The following is a 23,259-nucleotide window of genomic DNA, read 5'->3' on the forward strand; positions in this document are numbered from 1 at the left end:
ACTGAAAGAGACCACGCATTTGAATCTAAGAACAGACATGGCCACTGAGCAGTTTAAGCAACTACAAATTCCGTTTCAAATATGAAATCTTGGGAACAATTTCCTGTAGGATGGCACAGACCATACTCCCAAGTGTATGAGAAAGGATGCTGTCAGCATCTGCAAAACGGGCTTAAAGCTTAATACAAATGAAAAATCTATTCAAACCTGTAATTCTTGAAGGTGGACAGAAACTCAAAACTTAGCACATATATCTGCCAAACAGCCAAAAACCAGACCTTTTATTGCCATGAAACTAATATAAACCCACTGCCACTCTCAACAGTGTGGTATGGTACACTAAAGTTTCTGTCATGCAATCATTTCTCTTACGTGATTAAACATGGAGCTACTGCAGCTGGCAGCAGGCAGTCATTGATTTCACACTGTGAAAACACTTTCTAAAGACAACTCTGTTATCAAATGTGGTTGTTTACCTGTCATAGTCTTGGCAAATCTCCCCAACAGCTACCAAAGCTTTCAAGTACTCATTGGGTTGATAGGGGTGGATATAGTGCAGTGAGCAGCTGTTCCTAGGATCACCATTGGATGCGGTGAAATCTATAGCTACCTGGAATAGAAGAAAAGTCAATGTGTTGTGGTGCTGTTATGGGCAGGAGTATAGCCACACCAAACATTTATCTTTACCAAAACCAATTTTCTGCAGAGACTGCAACCTTAAAGCAAAGGTCATTTTACAGTGTACTTAATCAAATTTGAATGAGGATAGTATCAATAACTTTTTCTAAAAGTACACAGCAGCTAATAAAATAAGAGTTAATAAAACTAAAATGGTATAATTAGAAAAAAAATAAGCTGGATAATTATTCTATGTGGGGAATTATGCTCTAATAAAAATGAATCAAATTATCTCTAGGTTCTCAAACTTAATTAAATCATTCCAGCTCAGGTAAGGTTCAGGACATAAACACTGTGCAGCTAAAATGTCATAGAATCATAGAATCATAGAATATCCTGAGTTGGAAGGGACCCTTAAGGATCATCAAGTCCAACTCTTGACACCGCACAGGTCTACCCAAAAGTTCAGACCATGTGACTAAGTGCACAGTCCAATCTCTTCTTAAATTCAGACAGGCTCGGTGCAGTGACAACTTCCCTGGGGAGCCTGTTCCAGTGTGCAACCACCCACTCTGTGAAGAACCCCCTCCTGATGTCAAGCCTAAATTTCCCCTGTCTCAGCTTAACCCCGTTCCCGCGGGTCCTGTCACTGGTGTTAATGGAGAAAAGGTCTCCTGTCTCTCAACACCCCCTTACGAGGAAGTTGTAGACTGTGATGTCCCTAGAGAGTTAAAAATTCTACTCAAACTATAAATCAAAACTCCATTCAGGCACATTTCTTAGCTATTTTGCACCTTCTTGTGTCTGTAATAATATTCTCTGTGTCTACAGTAAATACTCTGGTGGATTTTTTTATCTTCAAGACATCTTCTAAACATTAAATAATCAAACCTCCCAATTTCATAGATGACAGCAAGCTTAAAGGTGAGCTGCAGGATAAAAATTCAGCTTTAATCCTGCACAGATTTTTGTGTTGAAAAGGCTTATGGGAGGTTGTGGGAAGCATTCAATGCCAAAACAAATATATTAAGGAATCCTTTTAAAATTAATTTCTCCCTTTTAAAATTCTGTTTATCCTTCTCACTGAAGAGATAATCTTGCATGCATTTTTCTGTGATATGACTGGCATGGATTGGAAAGCTCTTTCCTGAATTTCTGATGGTGCTTTCAAGGAATTCCAAAGAGGAGCATCAAGAAAACCATATGGTCTCTCTTAGAGGGAACAAAGCCATTTACAAACTTCCTTACAATTTTGTTCAGTGACCTCTCCCTCCAAAAACTTCACTATATCTGGATCTTCAATAGCTACAGATGTACTGAATTCAGTTTGTAGTTCTACTGCGCAGTTGACATGTAAGGGGCTTGCTGAGGGCTGCAAAAAGAACTTTGAAAGTCCCAGCTTGCCTCTGCGAATGTGCACCTTCCCCAGCTGGAGTCTGTTTGGCATAGGAAAGACTATTTTACGCAGCTATAAAATGAAAATGAAACATGACATTTTCATTCTCCCTTAAAAAAGACACAGTCCTGAAAGTTTTCTGTTGCTGTTGCTAGAAGCTAAAAGAGAAATATCATGCTGCATCAACTCAATATGGCTTTTCCCTACTTTTTCTGATTTTCCACTGCTAACTCTTGGCTGAAGAAAAATATTTCTTACTGGGCTCTAGTTACCTTGCAAATCCCTTTGTCATCTTGATCAATTACAAGCCTCCCATGCTCCACAGTGTGTCAGTCAGGAGATGTAAGCTTGATCTGGCTTGCAAACAAAGTAATCTTTCACCTCCACTCCCCTGCTCATTGCTCAAGCACTGGAGCAGTAAGCCTGGTAGTTTTCCAGATAGATCTTTTTCCCAAAGTGACAGCTTGATTTAACTTGAATATATCAACAGGAAATCCCTGATGTTTTAACCTGCATGCATATACGTAACTATCTGTGCCACAGCTGTCAGAAATGAGCAAGAAACCCTAGTGGTTTGTGAAACCTAAGGTAAATACATGGATAATTGAATGGATTAGCATAGTTTTGGGGTGTTTCTTTAAATGCTCATGTTATGAATGTTCATACTTCGATGCACTATACTTGATTTTGATCCAAACTTCTGTTTGGTTCTCTAAGACTTTTACACATGATGACCATTGTTACTTGTCACAGTTCAAAAATAACAACATCGGTCCCTTCTCTTTTAGCATTATCTGACAGTACCAAGGTCTTGTGCAAATAAGTAGGAGAAGAATTTGTAATACAAAGTTAGCATAACAGAGGAGCTACACTAACAGCACAAATAAGCTATTCTTGTGATCAGCAAAGCACGAATTCTTTTTACAGTGCAGATATTTGATTTTTGTCAGTGTATTTTTAAATATACTGGTTCAAATGTACCAGATGTCTTCCCACATCTAAATAAAAATATAATATAGCAATAACTCTTAGCTCTTTTTTTTCTCAGCCTTGTAAAAGGGTGATTTTCAATGCACTGGAAATATCCTGCAGAGCTAGGATCTCCTGCTAGATCTGTCAGCAAAGAATCAGCCTGTCCAATACCATGACCTGTCTAAGAAAGAATCTGTCCAATATATCTTTCTATTACAGTTCCTTTTATGCATACTACACATCCTTTCTGCTGTATTTCCTAAAGTGATGAAAATATCTTCTGACTACAGACCCATTTGCACTGCCAGCTTCTGAATATTTCTTGTACAGCAGGGAACACTGTCTGATAAGAGATACGGTGTGCTGCAATAAGTGCTGCATAAAAGTAATGGCCTGGAATCAGCACTATTGATCTCTGAAGATGAAGGCTTCTTACTAAATGGTTTTAAAGTGAAGGAAAAGTTTACTTGGGTTTTTCAAAGACATTCTTTCTAACTACAAACTATGTTCCTACAATGGATGTACAAATTATCCAAAGAACACACAGCATGATGTTACCAAAGCCCTCATCAGTGCCTTAAATGAGCAGGTTCATCACACTACAGCTTTCTGTTACCAAATCTATGCTTAGCTTCCCAGTTTCCCTCCCACAACAAGTACCCTTTAGATCACAGCTGCATTGTGCTGACTTTACATGGCATGAACTCAATGGAAATGTCATTAACACTAAGGCAACAACAGCAACAAATGCACTGGGACAGATTCAAACAATTCCAGATCCAATGTCCTGTTCCTATCAGAAGAAATGGAAATCTGGAAAGGTGGAAGGAATAGGCCTGATCTGTTGCAGTGGTCCAAAGTAACCAAATTAGGCCTACGTGAAAAGGAGATATACAGGATATATAGCATATATATAAAAGGAGATCATACGATATATACAGAAGGCAAGGAAGCACAGAGTATCTTTTTTTAGGCTGCAGTTTTTTGCTTCAGTGCCCACAAGAGAATCTCTGATACATTTCTGGACACAGCAACATGGCAGACAAGCAGCGTGTGCTATCATCATGAGTACTGGTGCAACTGAGGCAGAAAGAAGTAAAACATGCAGACAGTCAGCTTGTGATTAAGTAGAACCACTACGTTATGAATGAACAGAGCTATAGGCACAGAGACATAAACTTCCCCTGGTTCCACGTAGGTAAAAAACTGATAGTGATGAGTTTGCACAATACTGTAGCTGGTGGACTTACCACTGAGATCGGCAGTAATTTAGGCATCTCTGTGGCTCACAGTATGGATCTTTCATCTCCTTTATGTGCTCACTGCCTGTCCTTGCAGACAACTTTACTTAAGTTACGTATTATCAATGGTTTGTTTCATTTCAACTATCCTGTCCTATTTCCTCAGATAACCCAAAGCTAGGTGGATACAGACACTTTCAAATATGCAAACTGAATACAAGCCAATACACTATGCACTCCAAGAAAACACCGATAAATCTATTTAAACACAGCCGTTTCTTATAGCTTCTTGCCCCCTGTTTGGAGCTGTCTTTACTTTTTGCAACATGATTGTCATTGCTCTAAAACATAATATGTTTTGTATGTGCAGAAAAGTCCTACTGCATTAGCATAGGTTTATTTTCTGGGCACAATACATTTTGCAAGAAGACCTTAATAATTTACTAAGGAATGATGTATAAGATTCTGTTCTTTGTGAAAGTGATGAATCAGTAACTAAGGGGATTCTCTTTCTTTAAAACATGTTAGAGAAGTAAGACACTTACTGTAAACTGTATTTGGCAGCCTCCCATGATATAATCTAAGAAAGAATGCATCTTGTGGATCTGCAGGCAAGAAATCAAGACATGTAAATTAACTGTGGACTGCTAAAACATCAGAGTGTGGAGCTGCCTGAAAAAAGTGAACTGGAAGAAGGCGAGGGACCAATTGAAAATAAGGTACAGGAAGAAAGCATTTCATACAGTCGGAGAAAGCAATAAAAATTCTTAGAGAAAAAATACCAAAATGATTCTAAAACTACAGAAACATAAATTGACATCAAAAATAGAACTGGGCTCTATTCCTTCCCAGTAGGAAGTCAATGAGATTTTTGCCATTGATTTAGGAGGAACAAGAGCAATTTTGTATGGTCAGAGATACAAACTTTGGAAGGACTGGAAGGGAAACAAACACAAGGCCATTTGGCAAGCCTGGAGTCATGAATTTAGGACTGCCTACTCCATTGCACAACAGTAGAGACAGGATAAGAGAAATTACAGAGGGACACTGGGGACAGTTAGCTTACTTTTGGGATCCAAGTCCTTGTTTTTACATTTTTTAGTGGATCAGTTTCTATTGCTTTCTCCAGACAGTTCCACTTTGTTGTCTACCTTTCCAAACACCATTAAAATACAACACTGGGAGCTTAGAAAAGAAACAGACAAAAAGCAAAACACAAATACCTTGCACTGGTTAAGGATGACAATGCCTGAGTTCTTGTAATTCTTCTTCTTTGCTTTGTATTTGGGGTTAATGCATTCCCATTGTACCTGTGAAAAAAGAGGTCACTACATGAAGGAAAATTTATGTACACATTGAATAATTAGCAAAGACAACAGCATCTGATTTCCACAGTTGACTGAATCCTATCAATAATGGTGCACACAGAAGAAAGAATTAAAAACATTAACTATGCAGAGAATTAACTTAACAGAAAAGGTCCTGAGGCAAACATCTGTCTTCAGTTGTGTGCATGTTGTGAGCACATGCATGTTGTGAGTTGTGTTCAGCTGTGAGCACACGGTACTCAGAGAGATACCCAGATTTTTGCATTGTCAACTTCCAGTCCTGTAGGTTCAGGTATTACATGAGCAAAATTGGGGATCTTTTGAGATTATTTAAGAAGACAAAATAAAAGGGAACTTAATACAAATGAAAATACCCAAGGGAGCAACCTGTTGCATTATTTTAGCTGCAAAACTGCATACACAGTATCACTGGTGTTTTCTATTAAACTCATAATTAGAGAAAATCTAATCAGACATCATGTCATTCTCTCTTGAAAGAGAGCGAGAGTTTCTCCTTTAAGTCTGCTAATAAAACAAAAAGTTAAGAAAACCACTAAAATGTGGAAAGAAGATGCAGCTAGTTAATGATATATTTAACAAATTAAAAGTTGTAAATTATCCCTAAGAATATATTTTTAAAACTTCTTTAAAATGCTCTGTTTAGTTTTCTTTACAAATACTAATTTCTACAGCAAAATAATCCTACTTTGTTACTGAAGTATGTTGCCTTATTTCCATCATAACATCTCTGAGAGTCTTACTGATTTTTCACTTTTTACTGATTTTCAGCCTTCTCTGGTTTCAGACAGACCGATAAAGCCAAACTATCAGACCTTGACCACTAATTACTACAATATTATTCATTTGTTGTTGCAGGAGTAAAATACATGCTTGCATGTGCAAGTATCCATCGGTATTTTTAAAACCAGATTTGTATGTGTAATGTGTTATTAAATAAGGTTAAGAACATATTATTTTCTTTCAGGGAGGTGTTTTTAAGTGCTGGGAGAAAACAGGTGACATCTAACCAGATGCTGAGTAAAACAAATAATATATTTCCAAAGGGAACCAGGACATTCTTCTATCTAAAAATCCACATTATGACATTTTGTAATGAAACATATCTAAGTGTTACAATACTTTATAGTGTAGACCTTCATATTGGATTTGTCCTGGAAAAGTGTTTGAGCATGTAAAATCACTTCTATCTTATGAACTTATGAACATTTTGAGCTTCAAGCCACTTCCTAACACCAATTATTTGGATGTCACTGAAGTATTTAAAGCTTGGAGTCCTGTTAAGTGTCAAAAAAAGGAAGGCAAAACATATGGCTCTGGAGCATTATGAGACCTTCATTTGCACAGGGGAGGAGGAGTATTTTCATCACTGCATTTCTGGAGACAGGTGACAGAGCCAAGAATGGGAAAAGATAAAAAAGAAAAAGGTCCAACTGCAAGAAGCACATCTGCTTGCTTTCCCAGTTAGCCTACAGCTCAATTATTTGTCTCGTGAAATGAATTTTCCAACTGAGAAGACAGGCAGACACAGGCCCACGTGTTCAGGGGAAATCCTCCATAAAAATTATTTCTCTACTCAAGAGAGGTAGTCAGGCTTAAGAAATAAAAGCCCTTCTTTCCAGCTACAGAGAGCTTGTTGTGACACAACGCAAGAGCACAATAAGCTCTTTATTTGGAAAAGCAATCTGACAGTGAGGCAAAATCACTGCCCACGTCTTGATATGTTGCTGTCTGGCAAGATGGTTTAGCACAGTTATCTCCAAACTTATTGGAAGCATTCCTACAGAGAATCTGTGCTGTCTGTACATCATAAAGAAGTTGTAATATACTGAATAGAAAGAAAAAATACGGGTTAGGATTTTTGTTCTTCCCTTTGCCAATGAACTACACTGGAGAGATCTCATGCTTTCCCTTGAATGTCCAAGGTGCAGTTCCTTAATTTTATCATCCTCCAACATGAACACTTTTCAATGTCTATGTTTAGACAATAATGCCTGGCTTTTCCTTTGGAAAAAAAATAAAAAATAATAATAATAAAAAAATTGTTTAGGCCTGAACATAATGTTTATTATGTTAGTGTCATTGGTTTCTGGAAGAAGTTTATACTATATGAGGACCAAAGCGGTGTAAAACACTACTTCAGGTGAGAAAAATCTGCTCCTCTCAGCTTCTCTGTGCTAACTGTAAAATGTAAGTAGGAATGTTTGCCTACATTTGGAATGCAACTCACTAACATGTCTTTGGGTGACGTGGATAAGAAAGTAATTGAAAGAACAGGCTAGCAAATTCCTAGAAAACAGAAAACTAGAAAGCAATAATTAATTTGCACCTATTCTATCTGTTGATGTGGTAGCAGACAGGGGAAAGGAGAAAGGGGAAAGGGGAAAGGGGAAAGGGAAAAGGGAAAGGTCCTTCAGCAGTTTATGGGTAGGCTTAAAAAAATAAAACTTTTACATGAAACTCTCAATCTTTAGTAACACACCAAGATGTGGTTCTGACCTTGCCAGTTCCCACAGCTCAAGCGAAAGATGTGACAAGTGTCATTTGAAGGAAATTCCCTATACAGACCTCGTCACATCTCCAGCTCTTCCAAAGACAACAGAACTCAGAATACAGCTCTAAGCAGGTAAGTAATAATGCAAAACAACTTTGAAATATTTTGCTTGTACTGTGAGGACAAGCCCAAATTTCAGTCTGCTCTTAAATTCCCAGTATTGATTTGGTATCTGACATTGTTTTTATTGATTCATTTTTATCTATTAAATTAACTTTTCAGCTAAGTGGAAACTAATACAAGAGTCTGCAATCCGATGCTAATGGTAAACACTGTGAAATTTGGATTCACCATCCTGAAAGTCACTTAACATTTCCTTCAAGTGCCTGGCAGCTCTGGGCAATACAAGGTCTTTCTCTGTCAAACACCACAGTGAATCTGAAACTGAAAACTACCTGGTTTCAAGTATCTCCTGTTTATTGAATATAAGTAGTGTTGCAAATGATGGCAATGAAACCCCAAACTATGCTTATGCCCCATCTGTGCTTAGTTACTTAAAGAAGCAAAAGCCCTGATGAGAGGCTCATAGTCAGGTAGCTGGACAAATGGGAGAAACCAGCTGAGATTCCTGAAGGATCGCACCCAATCTTGTGGACCTCAGCAGCCCTTCCAGCTCCTCCAGTAACACATTGAACTTGTGGGAATAGCACTAGAGATAGTAAGCACAGTAGGGTTTCTTTCTCCCCTTTCCTTTCTGTGTGTGTGCACACAATACAGGTGTTCATTATTTATTTATTTATTTATTTAATTATTTTGTAATATAGGAACAAAGGAACAGATTTCTCTCTTATGCAATTTTTGTATTGCATGAGATTCCAGGTGATTTCTGTTTCTATGACATTTTTCTCTGAATCCCTCTGGTTTTATTGTCTACATGTCAAAAAAAAAAAAAAAAAAAAAAAAAAAAAGACCTTCTTATTAATAGAGGATATCTCCTATGAACAGTTTTAATAGTCTTCAAATATTTATTAAGCTTTTCTAGTTTTATTTGAAAATGTTTGAAAGATTAATATTGTAAAACTGATGCTACACATATATTGAAATATATAACATATATTTGGAACTAATCATAAGAATACAATAAACTAAGTATTTACTAGTATTTCACTAAAAAATACTGTCACAAAAAGTGATGGACTTGTTCTTAACGTGGGTTTTTTTGTGTGTATGTGTCAAGATCACGGCGAAGGAGTAATTGAGTAATTTTTGTGAGAAATGCTAAACAGAAGGCTTATAAATGTCTATTTCAGACCTACATTTAAACAACAGGATGTGTTTGTCCCTTTTTTATTGGCGATCAGTAGGAAAATAGGCTAGCTCTAAGGAAACAACAGTCTGTGACAACGAGGTAATTATTAAGGAACAGAAACACAGACCAAACTATTCACATCCTGATTCACTGAGAAGATTTTTCATTATCAGGAAGTTTTCTTAAAAAGCATGAATTAATTTCGCCCGGATCACGAACCAAACATCAACCAGCTTTTCCAGAATTTAGTAATTTCAGTCACTGAGAAGCAACTCTGATTCTGAAGCCATCACAACTTGTGAATATCACCCAGGACCTGCCACATTTAGGAAAGGCATTCATGAATTACTCACACCACTCCAGATCAAAACAGGTGATCAATAATTCAGAGTATAAATCTTCCTTCACACACTATTGCTTCAACCACTACCAAGCTGCCAGTGATAGATTCACATTTATCTAAATGATGCCTGGTTTCAAGCACAAATTTCCAAGAGATCTCACAGAAGAGGGAAGTCAGCAAGCCAACCGTAAGATCATCTGATCAGAGGCTGACACTCAACATTTGGAATAATCAATACTCAGCCAGGGTATGGAACAGTCTACGAAGCATCATCACCTCCTGTAGCACATACCCATCCTGATCATCCAAGAGGTTCTGTAGCATTTGATAGCTAGGCTACAAGACTTGTAATAATAAGACTTATCTCACTTGAGGAGCAGGTTGAAGAATGGGATAGAATATGATTAGTGCTTTCTGGAGGATGAACTATGAACAATTAAAAGGCAACCTCAAGATCCTTTTCAAATTCACTAAATGGAGATGAGGTGAACTGGTGAAATGATGTGAAGACACACAGTTTCTCCTGCTCACCAACACATACTACTATATTACTCTCATCCTTACCAATTAAAATATTTATGACAACTTTTGGAACTGACACCAACTAATACAGATGCTGCTGATGGGCAGAGGGAGAGTCATGCCATTGGTATAGCCTCCTTTGCAGCTGGTACTCAAGGAGAGATCCCACATCCCCTGCCAATGCTAAATGTTCCCTCTTATTCTGTCCTGTTGTCTGGGAGACTGAAAAACCCTGACTGTCAATCCCTAGGATGTTTTGATTACCTTTTGACAGAACTACAGCAATGTACTGCAGCTGGTCATAAAGCCTACTGCACAAACTAAAATATAACCATAATAAAAAATTTCATTGTGTCTCCTCAGCAACTCAAACAGGGATGTCAGACCTGAGCTCTGCTCTTCACACTGGCTTCCACAGCAGTTGAGATTAGATTTCAGATTTTGGTCCTCATCTTCAAGACACTCGCTCTTGAGATGCTTTATGAAAGAATGCTTAACGCTGCAGACTGAAGGATGTTGTTGGCAGTTTTATTCCTCTGACTGGAAGAAGTACTGCATGGAAAACATAACATTTTCTGATCTGAGCCTATGAAAAAATCTTTTCCAGGAATGAAGGGATACATCTAACCTACCCATCGCCTCACCCACATGATGTGGCCTTCCTTATTAGAAATATCTAGCAATACACCCACTTGAATGCAAACCACTTTCCACCTCCTCTGCCTTTCCCTCAAGTTTTACTAAACCCTCTTAATTCAAAGTGAACGCTCCATTGAACATTATTTTTCTTAGGTGAGAATAAAACTAAAGAAAATAAAAAGACAAATGCTAATCATATCGCACCATGTTGCACAACAGATGTTGAGACAAACTATGCACCCAAGACACATTTATGGGGTCCACAGCCAACGGCACAAATTGCCTTTAGCAGCAACATTTACTTCTGAAGGATAGAGGAAAAGGAGAGAAGAAGAAGGAGGAAGGAACAGAGAGAAAGGGGAAGAGAAAAAGGGAAAGGGAAATTGCTCTTTGTTGGCCAACAAGGAAGACAAGTGATATAGTCTCACACAGAAGCGACCTTTCCTTGCAGCACGTGATTTCCCACAATACTTTTACCTCAATATCTAAATTATTTCCTTCACGACCTGCTCAAATTGCCCATTGTGCTATTAGTGCCAACTGGGGCCTGCAATCATCAAGTGCAAAAGCTGTCTGGGATGTGCATATGTATTTTGGGGCCATACTTATTAACCATTTAAATGACTATTATTACCGACTACGTTATCCAATGAAAAACTTTTTTTTTTTTTTTTTTTTCCAGAATACACTACAAAACAGGGGTTAGAAAAGAGGTGGGGGGAGAAGTGAGTCTCCTGCTAGTTGCAATTGTGTCCCATGAGAACCACCTACAACAACAGTATCAGGTTTTGCAGGTACAAGCCCATAGAGTAACTGCACAAGAGCAATAAAATGAGAGCAACAAGGGAGAAATAATGCCATAACAGCTTAGAAGCATGGAGGAGAAAAGCTGCACATTTACAGTGAAAAGCAGTCTGTGATGTTACAGGGGAAAAGGCAGCTTGCAGGACGGCAAAGGGAAGCAACATAAAGGCTTAGGCACTCAAGGCACTGTGCAACATTAAAATATTCCTGAACAGCACTCTTTTAATACAATGTGAGTTTATATAGACAAGAAAAAGGTTTGACAAATGACCATGTTAATGTCCTATGCCCCTGACAGGGTAATCATCCTTTTCTCTAGCTGGGGATGAAAAGAGAATACTGTTTCTCCATCAGAATAGAAAATGTGTAGTTTATCCTTCACAGTCATTCAGAACTCTGGACAGCAAGGCTCTTGTCTTGTTCAACAAGCTGTTTGGGAAGGATTCTGATGCCATTTAGGAAATGTTTATACTGAAAAGTTTCACCCTTTACCACTTTCACATGGCATCTTTCCCAGCCATAGCCACTTACATTCAAAATGGGGGTGCTATCATAACTCTGCCCTTGTTAATGTTCAATCTGGACTTAGTTTGCCTTTTTAGATAGGTTTTACTTCCACTCAGATTCAGTTTGGTTTATGTTTTGGCAGGTAACACTTCATGTAAGTGATGTAAAAGCTGCAAAAATTCAGCCCAGTCTCTTGTAAATGGGTCTTAATCTTCTAACTTAATTTGACTCTGAGAAAGCAAAGCAGAGTTTCATTTACACTCAGGTTCTGTCCAGGATTTATTTGTAATGGGTTAATACATGACTGATGTATATATATATCAGTGGTATTTTACATATAAGCAAAATATGCAGAACTCTAGAACATCAATAGAAGATACACGGAAGAACAGTAGAAACTTCTTGACCTATGGAATAGCATGACTGTACCACTTAATAAACACCTTTTGTCTCTGTTAGCTTGCTATTAACCCACTATAAACAGAACCCTAATGTAAAGCTTGAATAAAGTTTATTATGCACTTATGTTTAGTATTGAGATCACCATGAAGCAGTGACTAAAAGTTATCAGCAGATTAGAAAGCCAACATTTTAAACTTCCCCTCAGAGGATTTATCAAAACACCTTCAGGATTAAGTAATAATAGGAAATGACAATTTCTCAAATTAGATATGCCAAATCATTTATCACATTCAATAATTACCATCAACTCCAATTTGAAAAGATCAAGCTGACATAAAGAAGTGAAATTATTAATAACCTAACAACTTCATTTTCCTTTAGGACTGTAATTCATAAGACATTTCAGGAACTGTTTAGTTTCGTTGTGATGGGTTCAAGTTAGAGCTGATATCAATAAATGCAGCACATGAGAAATGGAGAAAGATGGAGAATGACCCTCACCCAAAAAAGGCTGTAGGCCAGCTGGGGAATGCTTTGAGTACCCAGATTGTGCCTCTGCTTTGCCATAACAGCACAGCACCTTATAGAAACTATGTTCTTAGGCTCAATGCCTAATAAATATTAGCAGAAAGAAATGCCTGTGGAATGTGAACTAGAAAAACAGCCTCATTATTTCAGGCATGGAAGTACAGGAAAGGCTGATTTTAGCACTTTGAGGTTATCATGTCCAGGAACATACAGGAGATAAACAGAACAATTGAACTTCCAATAAATAATGAGGCAATGTCAGCTGCAGCATTACTGAACTGTTTGAAGAACAGAGCTGTACAAAGCTTATATACTGACACTGCCTGGGGTTGTCTCCACTTACCTGTCTCCCTTCCATAGCTCCTCGCATTTCCTTGAAAGTCGAGCTAAATTCGCCAATGAAGTCATGCTTTCCATTAGAATCCCAGTCCCAAACTATGCACTGGGGAGAGAAAAAGGAAAAGAACATAAGAGCACATTTTTCTTCAGACAGAAAACAGGTTTTATTGACAAGCACTACAGGAAAAATTATGATATGCACTGGATGGAATGTTTCAATTGGAAGGAAATCACCAGTGATATTAAAAACATATTCTTGTCCAGATCAAAATGAAACGACAAGTGGAATCTCAACACAGCTTGCTACTGACAGCTTTGTGTTATAAATCAGCTGATGAAAGCAAGGTCATGTATTTTAGAAAGAAAGGATTCATCTTTTAGCTAGGTGTAAAATTATTATGTGTGTTTGCGTGTTCATACTGAAGTGGTGTCCTGAATTAGGAGTAACCTACCTCACTGAAGTGTTTTACAAATACCAATTAATTTTCAAAACACTAGTTTCTGTGGTCAAATGTTACTCTTCTCATTTTTACAGTCAATGAAGATGAGACAATAGTTACAGAGATCATCTTCTGAAATGGCTTTGATTTCATACGCGTCAGTGTTTGGTGCCCATATCTTGGCTGTTTTCCAGTGTTGCTCAACAGTCACTAGTAAAGCAAAATCCTGCTGGTAGTCATTCATAAATTCATGCATAAACATGAACATCTCAATGAGCTTGAGCTGTAAGAATTTATGTTGCAGACATTTCTAAATAAAATTCAGCTAGGCAAGACAAAATGCAGAGCAGTGACTACAAGCTTTGTTAAATACTAATTTTAAAACTAGCGCAAAGACAACAAAGGGGCTTACAACATTAAAGAACGAAATCCCCAATTCAGCTTCATAGTCTCACTAGCTAAAGCTTGCATACATTGACAGAATCAGGAGCTTTTACTCAAAGCATCTTGCTACCAAACAACAGTTTTCCCTATTATTATTTTTTAAGCAGAATTGCTTCAAAGCCATCTCTGCAGTCACATGAGGATTGTGTTGTCATTTGGCTATCAGATGGCTTTGAGGGTAACTTTGAAGTGGTAGAGGTGCTGCTCTCTGCTGAGAAAGGCAGGGAAGACCCATAAGTGAGGATGATGGGGCAGCAATTGTGAGGTACCAGGCATAATGATGGTAGGTTTCACCAGGCCTCTTCATCTGAGACAGGCTCAGTGCTTTTAATCCAACACCGGTGGTCAGACAACACAGGAATAAGACAAGTTTGCTGCTCAGCACGTTCTCAGACTCAATCCATTTGAAGTCAGCTTGGTCCAAAGGTGCACTGTGAGTTCACCCAGATGGGAACTGAGACCACCAGATTTTGACTGAACCTCAAGCATTAAATATTTACAGTAAAGCATTTTAGTGGAAAAGACTTCTACGTCCTCTGGCTATACTTTCTAGCCAGCCTTTTAATGTGGCTCCGTTTATACTGAATAACACAGCCAGAGTTGGTATCTAAGCACTGTGGCCAATCCCTTTTCACTGTACCGCCAAAAGAGTGGTTTGTAAATTCAATTTGAGGGTGTGGGACTCAACAGAAAGCTTGCAGCATAGGCAAAATGACCAAAATGACCAAAAAGAGCAAAAGCACAAAAACACTTTAAAGACAGAAAGACTATCTAACAACTTAACAACTAACAACTTAAGTGGGGTATCACACAAAGTCTGCCACAACGGATATTCATCATCTAACAAACTCCCATCACAGTCATAAAGTAATAAATAGCATCTTCGGCACAAAATATTTGTCCACGTGAGGTGCATTGACTTGAAGCATAGGTAGGAACGTATTTGATCTGTAAATCTAACCCAGTTTCCTAAATTTATTAAGCTATTAAGAGCTCATGTACCTCAGCTGCCTTTGTAGAAGGAACACAGGTGGTGATTTCACTAAATTTATACCCAGGACTCCTCCATGCACTATATCACCACCCACATTATCATTTAGGTTCCTTTTTTCATAGTGACAGTAGCCTTTTTTTGAACTTTCAATACTATTCCACTTAGCCTCAGGAAGAGATTTGGTTTGATGCAAGGGGAATTTCTCTAATCCATACGGATGATGTGTAGAAGTGCTAAAAAGAACTGCTCACAGGGAAAGAGTACAAGCATATGCCATATTGCTCCAGACTTTAATCAGTTGAAATAGCTCACTGGTCAGGCAAAGACCTGGTTCGTAAGACTCTGTTATTTTGCTGTTCTATCGCCTGCAATTTTGCTTACTTTTTTATGCAGGGAACCCAAAGGAAAATAAGAACTTAGGATGATATTTGAAAAGCGATGATATTTTTCTCTAAGACATAGAGTTCCTTTTTACTTGCTTTGACATTGGCAGGGAAGGGGTATAGTGGCAGGGAGATGGGTTCATCTGTGTGTTTGTTTATAGATGACATTTTATACAGCAGTAATCAAATGAGAGTGGGTTTCTGGTTCTGCTAGGGTAACATTGCCTGGAACATAACTACACACAGTATTTTTATCACTAACAGCCCTGGTGAATTCTTTTGATGAGATCTTCATTAAAAATCACTATGTGCTTATCAACTGCAATTTTTAGAAGAGTTGATAACAAAAAAAATAACCAAGAAAAAATAATTTAATTCACAAAACAATCTGAAATTATTTCTATTTCATACAGCTTGAAAAGGCTTCCTTTTCACTTTCTGTGAAATTCCCTATTAATCTAACTCATTTTTTTAATTGAAATTACTTTCTAAATATTTCATGAAAAAATAGATTTCAGAGATAAAGCGTGACTTAAAAAGATTCTTTTTTTCTGTAATGATTGTGCAAATGATTTAAGATCTCCAGAAGAACACCAAGTAAAAAGATATGTCAAAACCTTATAGCAAAATTGATATAAATGTGTAAAATCCTGGCTAATTTTCAAAATGTTTTCAGAAAAAAAATATTTTAAAAACAAACAAAAACTTCATTGTGAAATTTTCAACAAGCTTTACTTTTCAGGTTCTATCTTTACACTCTGTTAGAGCATAAAAACAAGCAGACCTAAGAGACCTCCAGAAAAAAGTGCTCTGAAACATTTTTGCTAGAATGCTAACTCTTACAAGGAGGGAAAAGCTCTGACTGCTGATTTGTGTTGAGAATTTTAACTGGAGATGGGCAAAGTTGCATTTAAAATGCCCACCCAAGCAGGGATCCAGCTTCTTGTTTGTCTCAAGCTAGAGGTTTGCTAACTTTAGCTTTCAGAAAGCCAGATGGTACTTTAATCTTCACACTGGCTTCATGGAAAAGACAAACAATGACAGTATTATCTCAGTACCATTTGCACAATTACAGCTAGGGGAGAAAGGGAGCTCCTGCAAGTACATCCATTACAACTTCATTTTTTTCAGAGCTTCATATGGGGCCATAGAAATTAATTGTTATTCTCTGAAAAACATGCTGTACACATGAAAGATTCAGCATTTTAACTGCCTGTGAAAAATATTTTTAAAACATACAAGTACTGGGGCCCAGAAGTTTTTATAAAAACCTAATAAAATAAGCAGGGAAGCACCTTTGCAAATTATGCAGAATTAGGTAAAGACCAGTTGTGATAGTCAGACCATTATTTCCCTATGAAATATTTGAAAGATTGTTGTTTGTATGTTTGTTTTTAAACAAGGCCCTATGTACTTTTCAGAACAAATCCTCCATAGATAGTCCTTTATCTCCAGGTAGACCTTAATGTATTCCTTGGCTCTGCCCTCTTACAGGTTGCTTAAGCAGGTGATTAATAGCATACTTACACTCTATTAAAAGTCTCATTAATTAAGGAGGCTTTCCATATGTTTAATTTTAAACACTGGTAAATCAGTGTTCAGATAACTGGTGAAAGAATTCAGTCTTCTACCTCTTGGTTACAGTTCAAATGCAGGGAATAAAAACTTCTGACCATCTAATCCTACACTGTGATGGAATAGTGTTGGTTGGAAAGATGGACAACATCCTCCATCCCTGCATGGTCCTTTTCGTCTTCCCAAATATTTGCTGCTGCAGGGAAAGGAACACTGCTTCAAGGTTTCTCAAGGAACTGATGCCTGATTGAGCTAACTAGTATAACTTCTGCTAAAAGAGGAGCTCAAAGAATCAAGCCCTGGGTATGTGCACTTTCATTCCTTCAGCTTTTCTTTTAAGTGCCACAAAATCAAAGATTTCCTCTTGGGCTGAACTTGAACTTTATCAATGGGGAAAGGAGGGGGAAGGCTCCATTTTAGGAGGAAAAAGGTCTTTCAGGTGGATGCAGACAAATTTCCTCTGATTTTATTTCTGTCTACCTTTCTCACTGAGCAGAGACATTGGCGACACTCTCACTACAATGGGCACTTCTGAGCAGCATGCAAGAAAAAATGCATTTGCACTGGAGCTGCAACTGCATGGGCTTCTCTGGCAGAATTTCCTAGCCTTGCTTCCTCTGTGTGAGCAAAAAAACTTGCACATTTTTTAAGCTATATTTCACTAAAATATCATTTGGATTTTATTAACCTTTCTCCAGCTCCATTCAGTACTTATGTCCTATGGTGTGATGATGCTGAGATAAGAAATTAAACCATTTCCAAATCCAGTGTCTCTCGCAGAGTGAGGCAGCATTCTTGTTTGATAATTTAACAGCAAAAGACGAATTCCCACCTCAGATTTTGACCATATGATCCAAACTCAAACTTTATTTTTTAAAGTTTAATTCACGTGACCTGACTTGACACAACAAAGTGGTGTTCCAAGTCTCAATACACGAGTATTCTCACTAAGCAAAATTCCTATGTAATTGTCATAATAGGATTCTTTCCATGCTCACCATCCTATTTAGCTTTGTTCACAAGGAGAACTAACTAAGAGCAAAGACTAACCCCTGTAAGCATGCATTCGTGTGTATAGGTGCTGAGGTTATTTTCCCATTATACCTTTGGGGAAAGGCTTAAAGTGATTTGTCCCCATTAGGTTGTCATGGTGAGACAACCGTTATATGTAGCACCTTTGTGCAGGGGTAATGGAGAGACTTGTAATGGAGACTTGTAAAGACTTAACCTTGTAATTTATGAACTAGCCCAAGACGTGCTCAAAAGGTTAGTTTTTAATAGACTGGCAGTGAGCCTTATGACTAAATCCTATCTGGAGTTTGCTGACAGCTAGACCATGGAAATGTACTTCCTGAAAACAATCCATTTGAGTTGCCCTCAATCAGCCAGACACTGCAGATTACAGAATGTAAAAAGCCAACAAAAACTAAGAAATTCCCAGTCCTGCCAGCCTGAGTTTCTCCAGCTGTGCTTGTGCTCAAAGTTCAAACACAAAGTGTTAGTATTATTTGTGCTGGTATTACGTTGCCACCTAGGTGGAGAGGTACAGCTCTGGAACTCTAACAAACCTTCTAACAGCATAACAGCTTACTTAACTTAAAGCACTTCATTAACTTGGGACAACCAGACACCAGCTTGAGTGGGAAAGAAGACCATATGCCCACTCTCCAGCTGCCTTCTCCCATTGAAGGGCAAAACTGCCAAAAAGGCAGCAGCCCCAACCATCCAAAATAGTCCCTTGAATATGAGGCTCCCTAGGCTGATCTGTCTCAGATGCATGCAGGAACCTAGCTCATATACTGCATAAAAAGATTTCTCTGTGTGGTGTTACTTCAGTATCTATCCTCTGAGACTCAATAAGGAGTGAAATGGATACCTTTTAAGGAAGAAATTATCTTTGCTCATTAAATGCCTGCAGTCCCTAATGAGGTTTTGGGGCAACAGTACAGGAAATTAGTTAAATTCTGAACAGAAACTGTCTTGTGTGGTTTTTCCTTACACTTCTGTGAAACAAGATAATTTTGAGGATATGACATGGAGGAGAATGCTTGTTTTTGGACCTGAATGTAATAAATTACAGCCAGTCAGTTACAGTGCTTTTACCTTTCAGCTCTAAACTAAAGTAACACCACAGTAATTTTTAGGTAAGAGTTTATATGACTCCCAGAGAAACAAAATCTTGAGGCAAATGTGAGTGACCTGCCCTGCTTCTATAATCACCCCAAGTCACCAGGTGGTATAAGCGACCTGCGATCAGCGACAACTTAATTAATAATAATAATAATAATAATAAAACAGAAAAGCCCAACAGAGAAGGTGAAAAAAAACAAACAAACAAACAAAAAACACTTTACTTCATCTTCAAAGTGATTTTTTTCTGGAACAAATTTTTCTGAGTCTGTGTCTCATCAAGGTTTATTATTACTTGATAACGAAGTAAACCTACTGTACCTCCCTGAAGTATATCTACACTATTTGGAATACTTCAAAGAAGGTCTTTTTATAGGAAGGTCTTTATCCACTACCTACCCATTCTCCTCACTTGGGTATGAGAAAAGCTATGTGAAATCTTCAGTACAAAAGCTGAAACACTTCATGTTATCCTACTTCCATATTCATGATGTTCCAAAGCTTGAATCTTCGTTACCCACACCACAACCCTGGGTTACATACTGGAGAATAAATTAAATTGGTGTTTCTTCCTTTGTATGAAATTCAATCTGTGTTTTTTCTTCCAAGCTGGTCATCACTTAGTCTTCTCTTTTCAGTAGCCGTCCTTCTCCAACAATTTAAAATAAACTTTTTTTTTTTTTTTTTTTTTTTTTTTTTTTTTATGGCTCACTTTAGATTTCCTCTGAAGTTGGGCTCCAGCGAGAATAGACTGTACCAGATGTAATGAACCAATGTTTCTTGCGAGTCTCTCACTGGCTGAAGTAAAGCCTTCTTCAGAGCACTGTAGATTAAATATTTGAACTTTTTCTTCTCAGGAAGATTAACTCAATTTTTCAAACTGTTTCTGAGCTACTCAAAAAACTAGACTAATGGCAGAAAAAGAGCTTATACCCTACATTATTAGGCTTGTGCAGCCTCCATGAAAGCAACCTAGAAACAACTTTGAAAGTTATCTTCTTGACTACAGAGCCTCACTCTTTTTGAGAACTACAGCTTCTTTTCTGCTGAATTCGAATTGACTGATCTTCATGGGTAGACCAGCATAGCTGAGTTTGCTCCATTAGAATCAGGTAGAATCCCAGCTCCATTATAGGTAATGAGATGTTTCCTATTAGCTTCTACAGGTGCTAGGATTCCATCAATACCATTGTGCTTCACCTCCTGTATGTAGACAGTGGTAACTGATACATTAAAGTTGTCAGGGTTCTATTGGATTCAGATCCTTTGCCTATTGACACAGAAGGAGATTTGAGATAGACACTGATAACTTCCTCTTGGTTAATGGCAAATGATTCAGCATTTCCTTCCACATCCTACAGTAAGTATAGCACCCAAGACATCATTCAAAACACAAAGAAAAATAATCTTGCTGTGGATCTAAGCTCATGATCCATTTGGTTTCAAAATTATCTTCCTGGGAGAAAGAAGAGTGAAAGAAGGGAAAATTCACAGTTTTCTACAAAGAGTGGCAGGTCCTCTGATTTAAGATCAGAGTAAGTGAGTCATGCTTTATTGATAGCTGCAATACAACACCAGATTGAGCCTATTTCACTTCTTGCCAAATAAAAGAAGGGATCATTTACAGAACCATCATCACCAACCCTATCTCTCTATACCACCACTGGAGGTTTGAGCACATCAGCAGTGGCTCCGCAATGACAGGAAGCCTCACAAATGGATGTTGCCTCTACTCGACAGCTCACAGCAGGTAAAAACCATCAGGATAATTTCAAAAGTGATTAACTAAAAACCATAGCTTGTTGATTACTCTTATTTGTATTACAAGGGTATCTAAGAGACTCAGACATAGAACACCCACCCATTTTATTGCTTAAATATGCACGCCTCAGATATTTCCCTGAAATAGAGCAATATACTAAAATAAATTACATTTGAGAGGGCAACATATAACTGGATTTTCAATGTCTCTGTAGGTTACAATGGTGACAAAAAGACATCTACTTTACAACCACAGTTAAGTTTATGCAACAGTCCTCAGCATATATGGAAGAAACTGTGCAGTTACTAAACAAGTTCAGCATGGATGTACATGCACACCTAGATTTGCTAACTGGATTGAAACAAATGTATGTGTAGTTGTATTGCTTGCCTATTAAATTATTAATAAATACACTTCTTATGGTAAGGACAAAGAACTCCTTGCTAATTATTTTTTTTCTGTTTTCTCATCCAAAACACCCCTAGCAACTTAATATGCAATACGGAAGTGGAATAATTTTTACGTATCCTGCTTGTATTCATAAAGACTTAATTGTCTGAGAGATAAAAGAGCACTCTGGAGCACCTTTAAAGCAAATATAAAACAGTGACAGTCCATCTGAATAAATGAGATTTCAGTTTTTGAGCCTATGTCTTTGCCTGAATAGTCCGTACCATAATGTTAAACTTTTTACACATGTAATAAACCCATCAAACAATTGCAAAACATACTAAGAGCAAAAACATTTGCAAGGACTGTCCTAAGATTCCTTTAGTGCTTCATCAGTGAGATTATCAGTACTTTGCATGTAGTTTTCTCCATGAGCATCTTTCCTTAGTTCACAGTTTGTCCTGTCCTTGTGCAAAAGAATATACTTTCCAAAACTTTTAGGAGAGGTGATAAATTAGTTTACTGACATAGAAGTGCCTCCCCTCATTACCAGCATGTATCTGAGATTTACACCCACCTGGCAAACAATCTTGTGTACCAAAAAGGCATTGCTCATCACCAGGTCTCTCTGATGTGCCTACTAGAGAAGCTGCAGACACATCAGTGAAATCTATCTTAATTTGTTGTTGCATATCAGTAAGCTCTCAGACAGAACAAGACTCTTGTTCCTACTGTTTATGCTTGGTGCCTGAAAGAAGATTCAAGTTAGCTTTATCTTGTGCTTTCAGTCAGCAGATAAAAATCAACCATTGTCTAGAGCAGGGAAGGAAGATGATGTTGGTCGGCAGTAAGAGTACAAAGTGCTCTTCCCTACCAGAACAGCAGGAATCTGCCCCCAAACACCACTTGTAATAATGAGGAGCGTGTACACAAAGTGACTGATTGCTCTGTTCTTTCTGTTGTCAACCAGTGGTGGAGTTAATTACACGTGTCTCTTGTATATCATTCCAAAAGAATAACCTGGCAAATGGCATTGGGTTTAATGGTCCTGAACCAGTCACTCTATTCAGTGGATAATACCACTGTATAAACAGCCATAGAAGTGGATCATCCCAGTTTGGGCTAATTTATGAAACAAAGACTGGCACAGGTTTCAAACACGGAAAGTTTTTAGCATGAAGTGGACAAGAAATCAATTAACAAATATGAAGCTATTCTGAATGTTTACTAAAATAATGTTTTAAACCATGTTTCCTAAGGAAAACAAAGAACCAATATATTTAGATTTCTAGATTAATTAGAGACACGATGCATAGGCCACTATAGCTGAAATGGCTAAAGTAACATGAGGTCAATGTTAAAGGTTAAACCTAAGCTTAATTTAAGGGTGGAGATCTGTGAGATTAAAGGTCATGATTCCTCTTTGTATATTCACATAGAGGATTTTTAAAGCCATTCTTGTGAAACCTCTGCTGATTTTTTTTTTTTTTGCATTTGTCACAGCAGTGATCATTGGGTATAAGTGGTCTCATTTCAGTTTTTTTTTTTTTTTTTTTTTTTTTTTGTCAGTGTTGCTCTGAGCTTCAGTTAGTGCCCTCATACAAACATATTGTTGCCCGAAGGTGAACCCTCCATATACCTCCTCTTGGTTACCACAGAGATTACGTATTTTAAAAGAAAA

General features: G+C 37.7%; 1 protein-coding gene across 2 annotated transcripts in view; it reads right to left on the reverse strand.

Moving 5' to 3' along the window:
- CPNE4 (copine 4) overlaps nucleotides 1-23,259 on the reverse strand; it is a 235,874-nt gene that overhangs the window by 37,799 nt on the left and 174,816 nt on the right. For both annotated transcript variants that reach the window (XM_035317055.1, XM_035317054.1), the window contains exons 8-11: nucleotides 13,465-13,563; nucleotides 5,451-5,537; nucleotides 4,773-4,832; nucleotides 477-610 (exon numbers count right to left, since the gene is read on the reverse strand). In XM_035317055.1, the coding sequence (XP_035172946.1) occupies nucleotides 477-610; nucleotides 4,773-4,832; nucleotides 5,451-5,537; nucleotides 13,465-13,563 (380 nt within the window). The remainder of the gene's footprint in view (nucleotides 1-476; nucleotides 611-4,772; nucleotides 4,833-5,450; nucleotides 5,538-13,464; nucleotides 13,564-23,259) is intronic.

This window comes from Oxyura jamaicensis, chromosome 2, assembly GCF_011077185.1.
Source record: "Oxyura jamaicensis isolate SHBP4307 breed ruddy duck chromosome 2, BPBGC_Ojam_1.0, whole genome shotgun sequence".
Taxonomy (NCBI): domain Eukaryota; kingdom Metazoa; phylum Chordata; class Aves; order Anseriformes; family Anatidae; genus Oxyura; species Oxyura jamaicensis.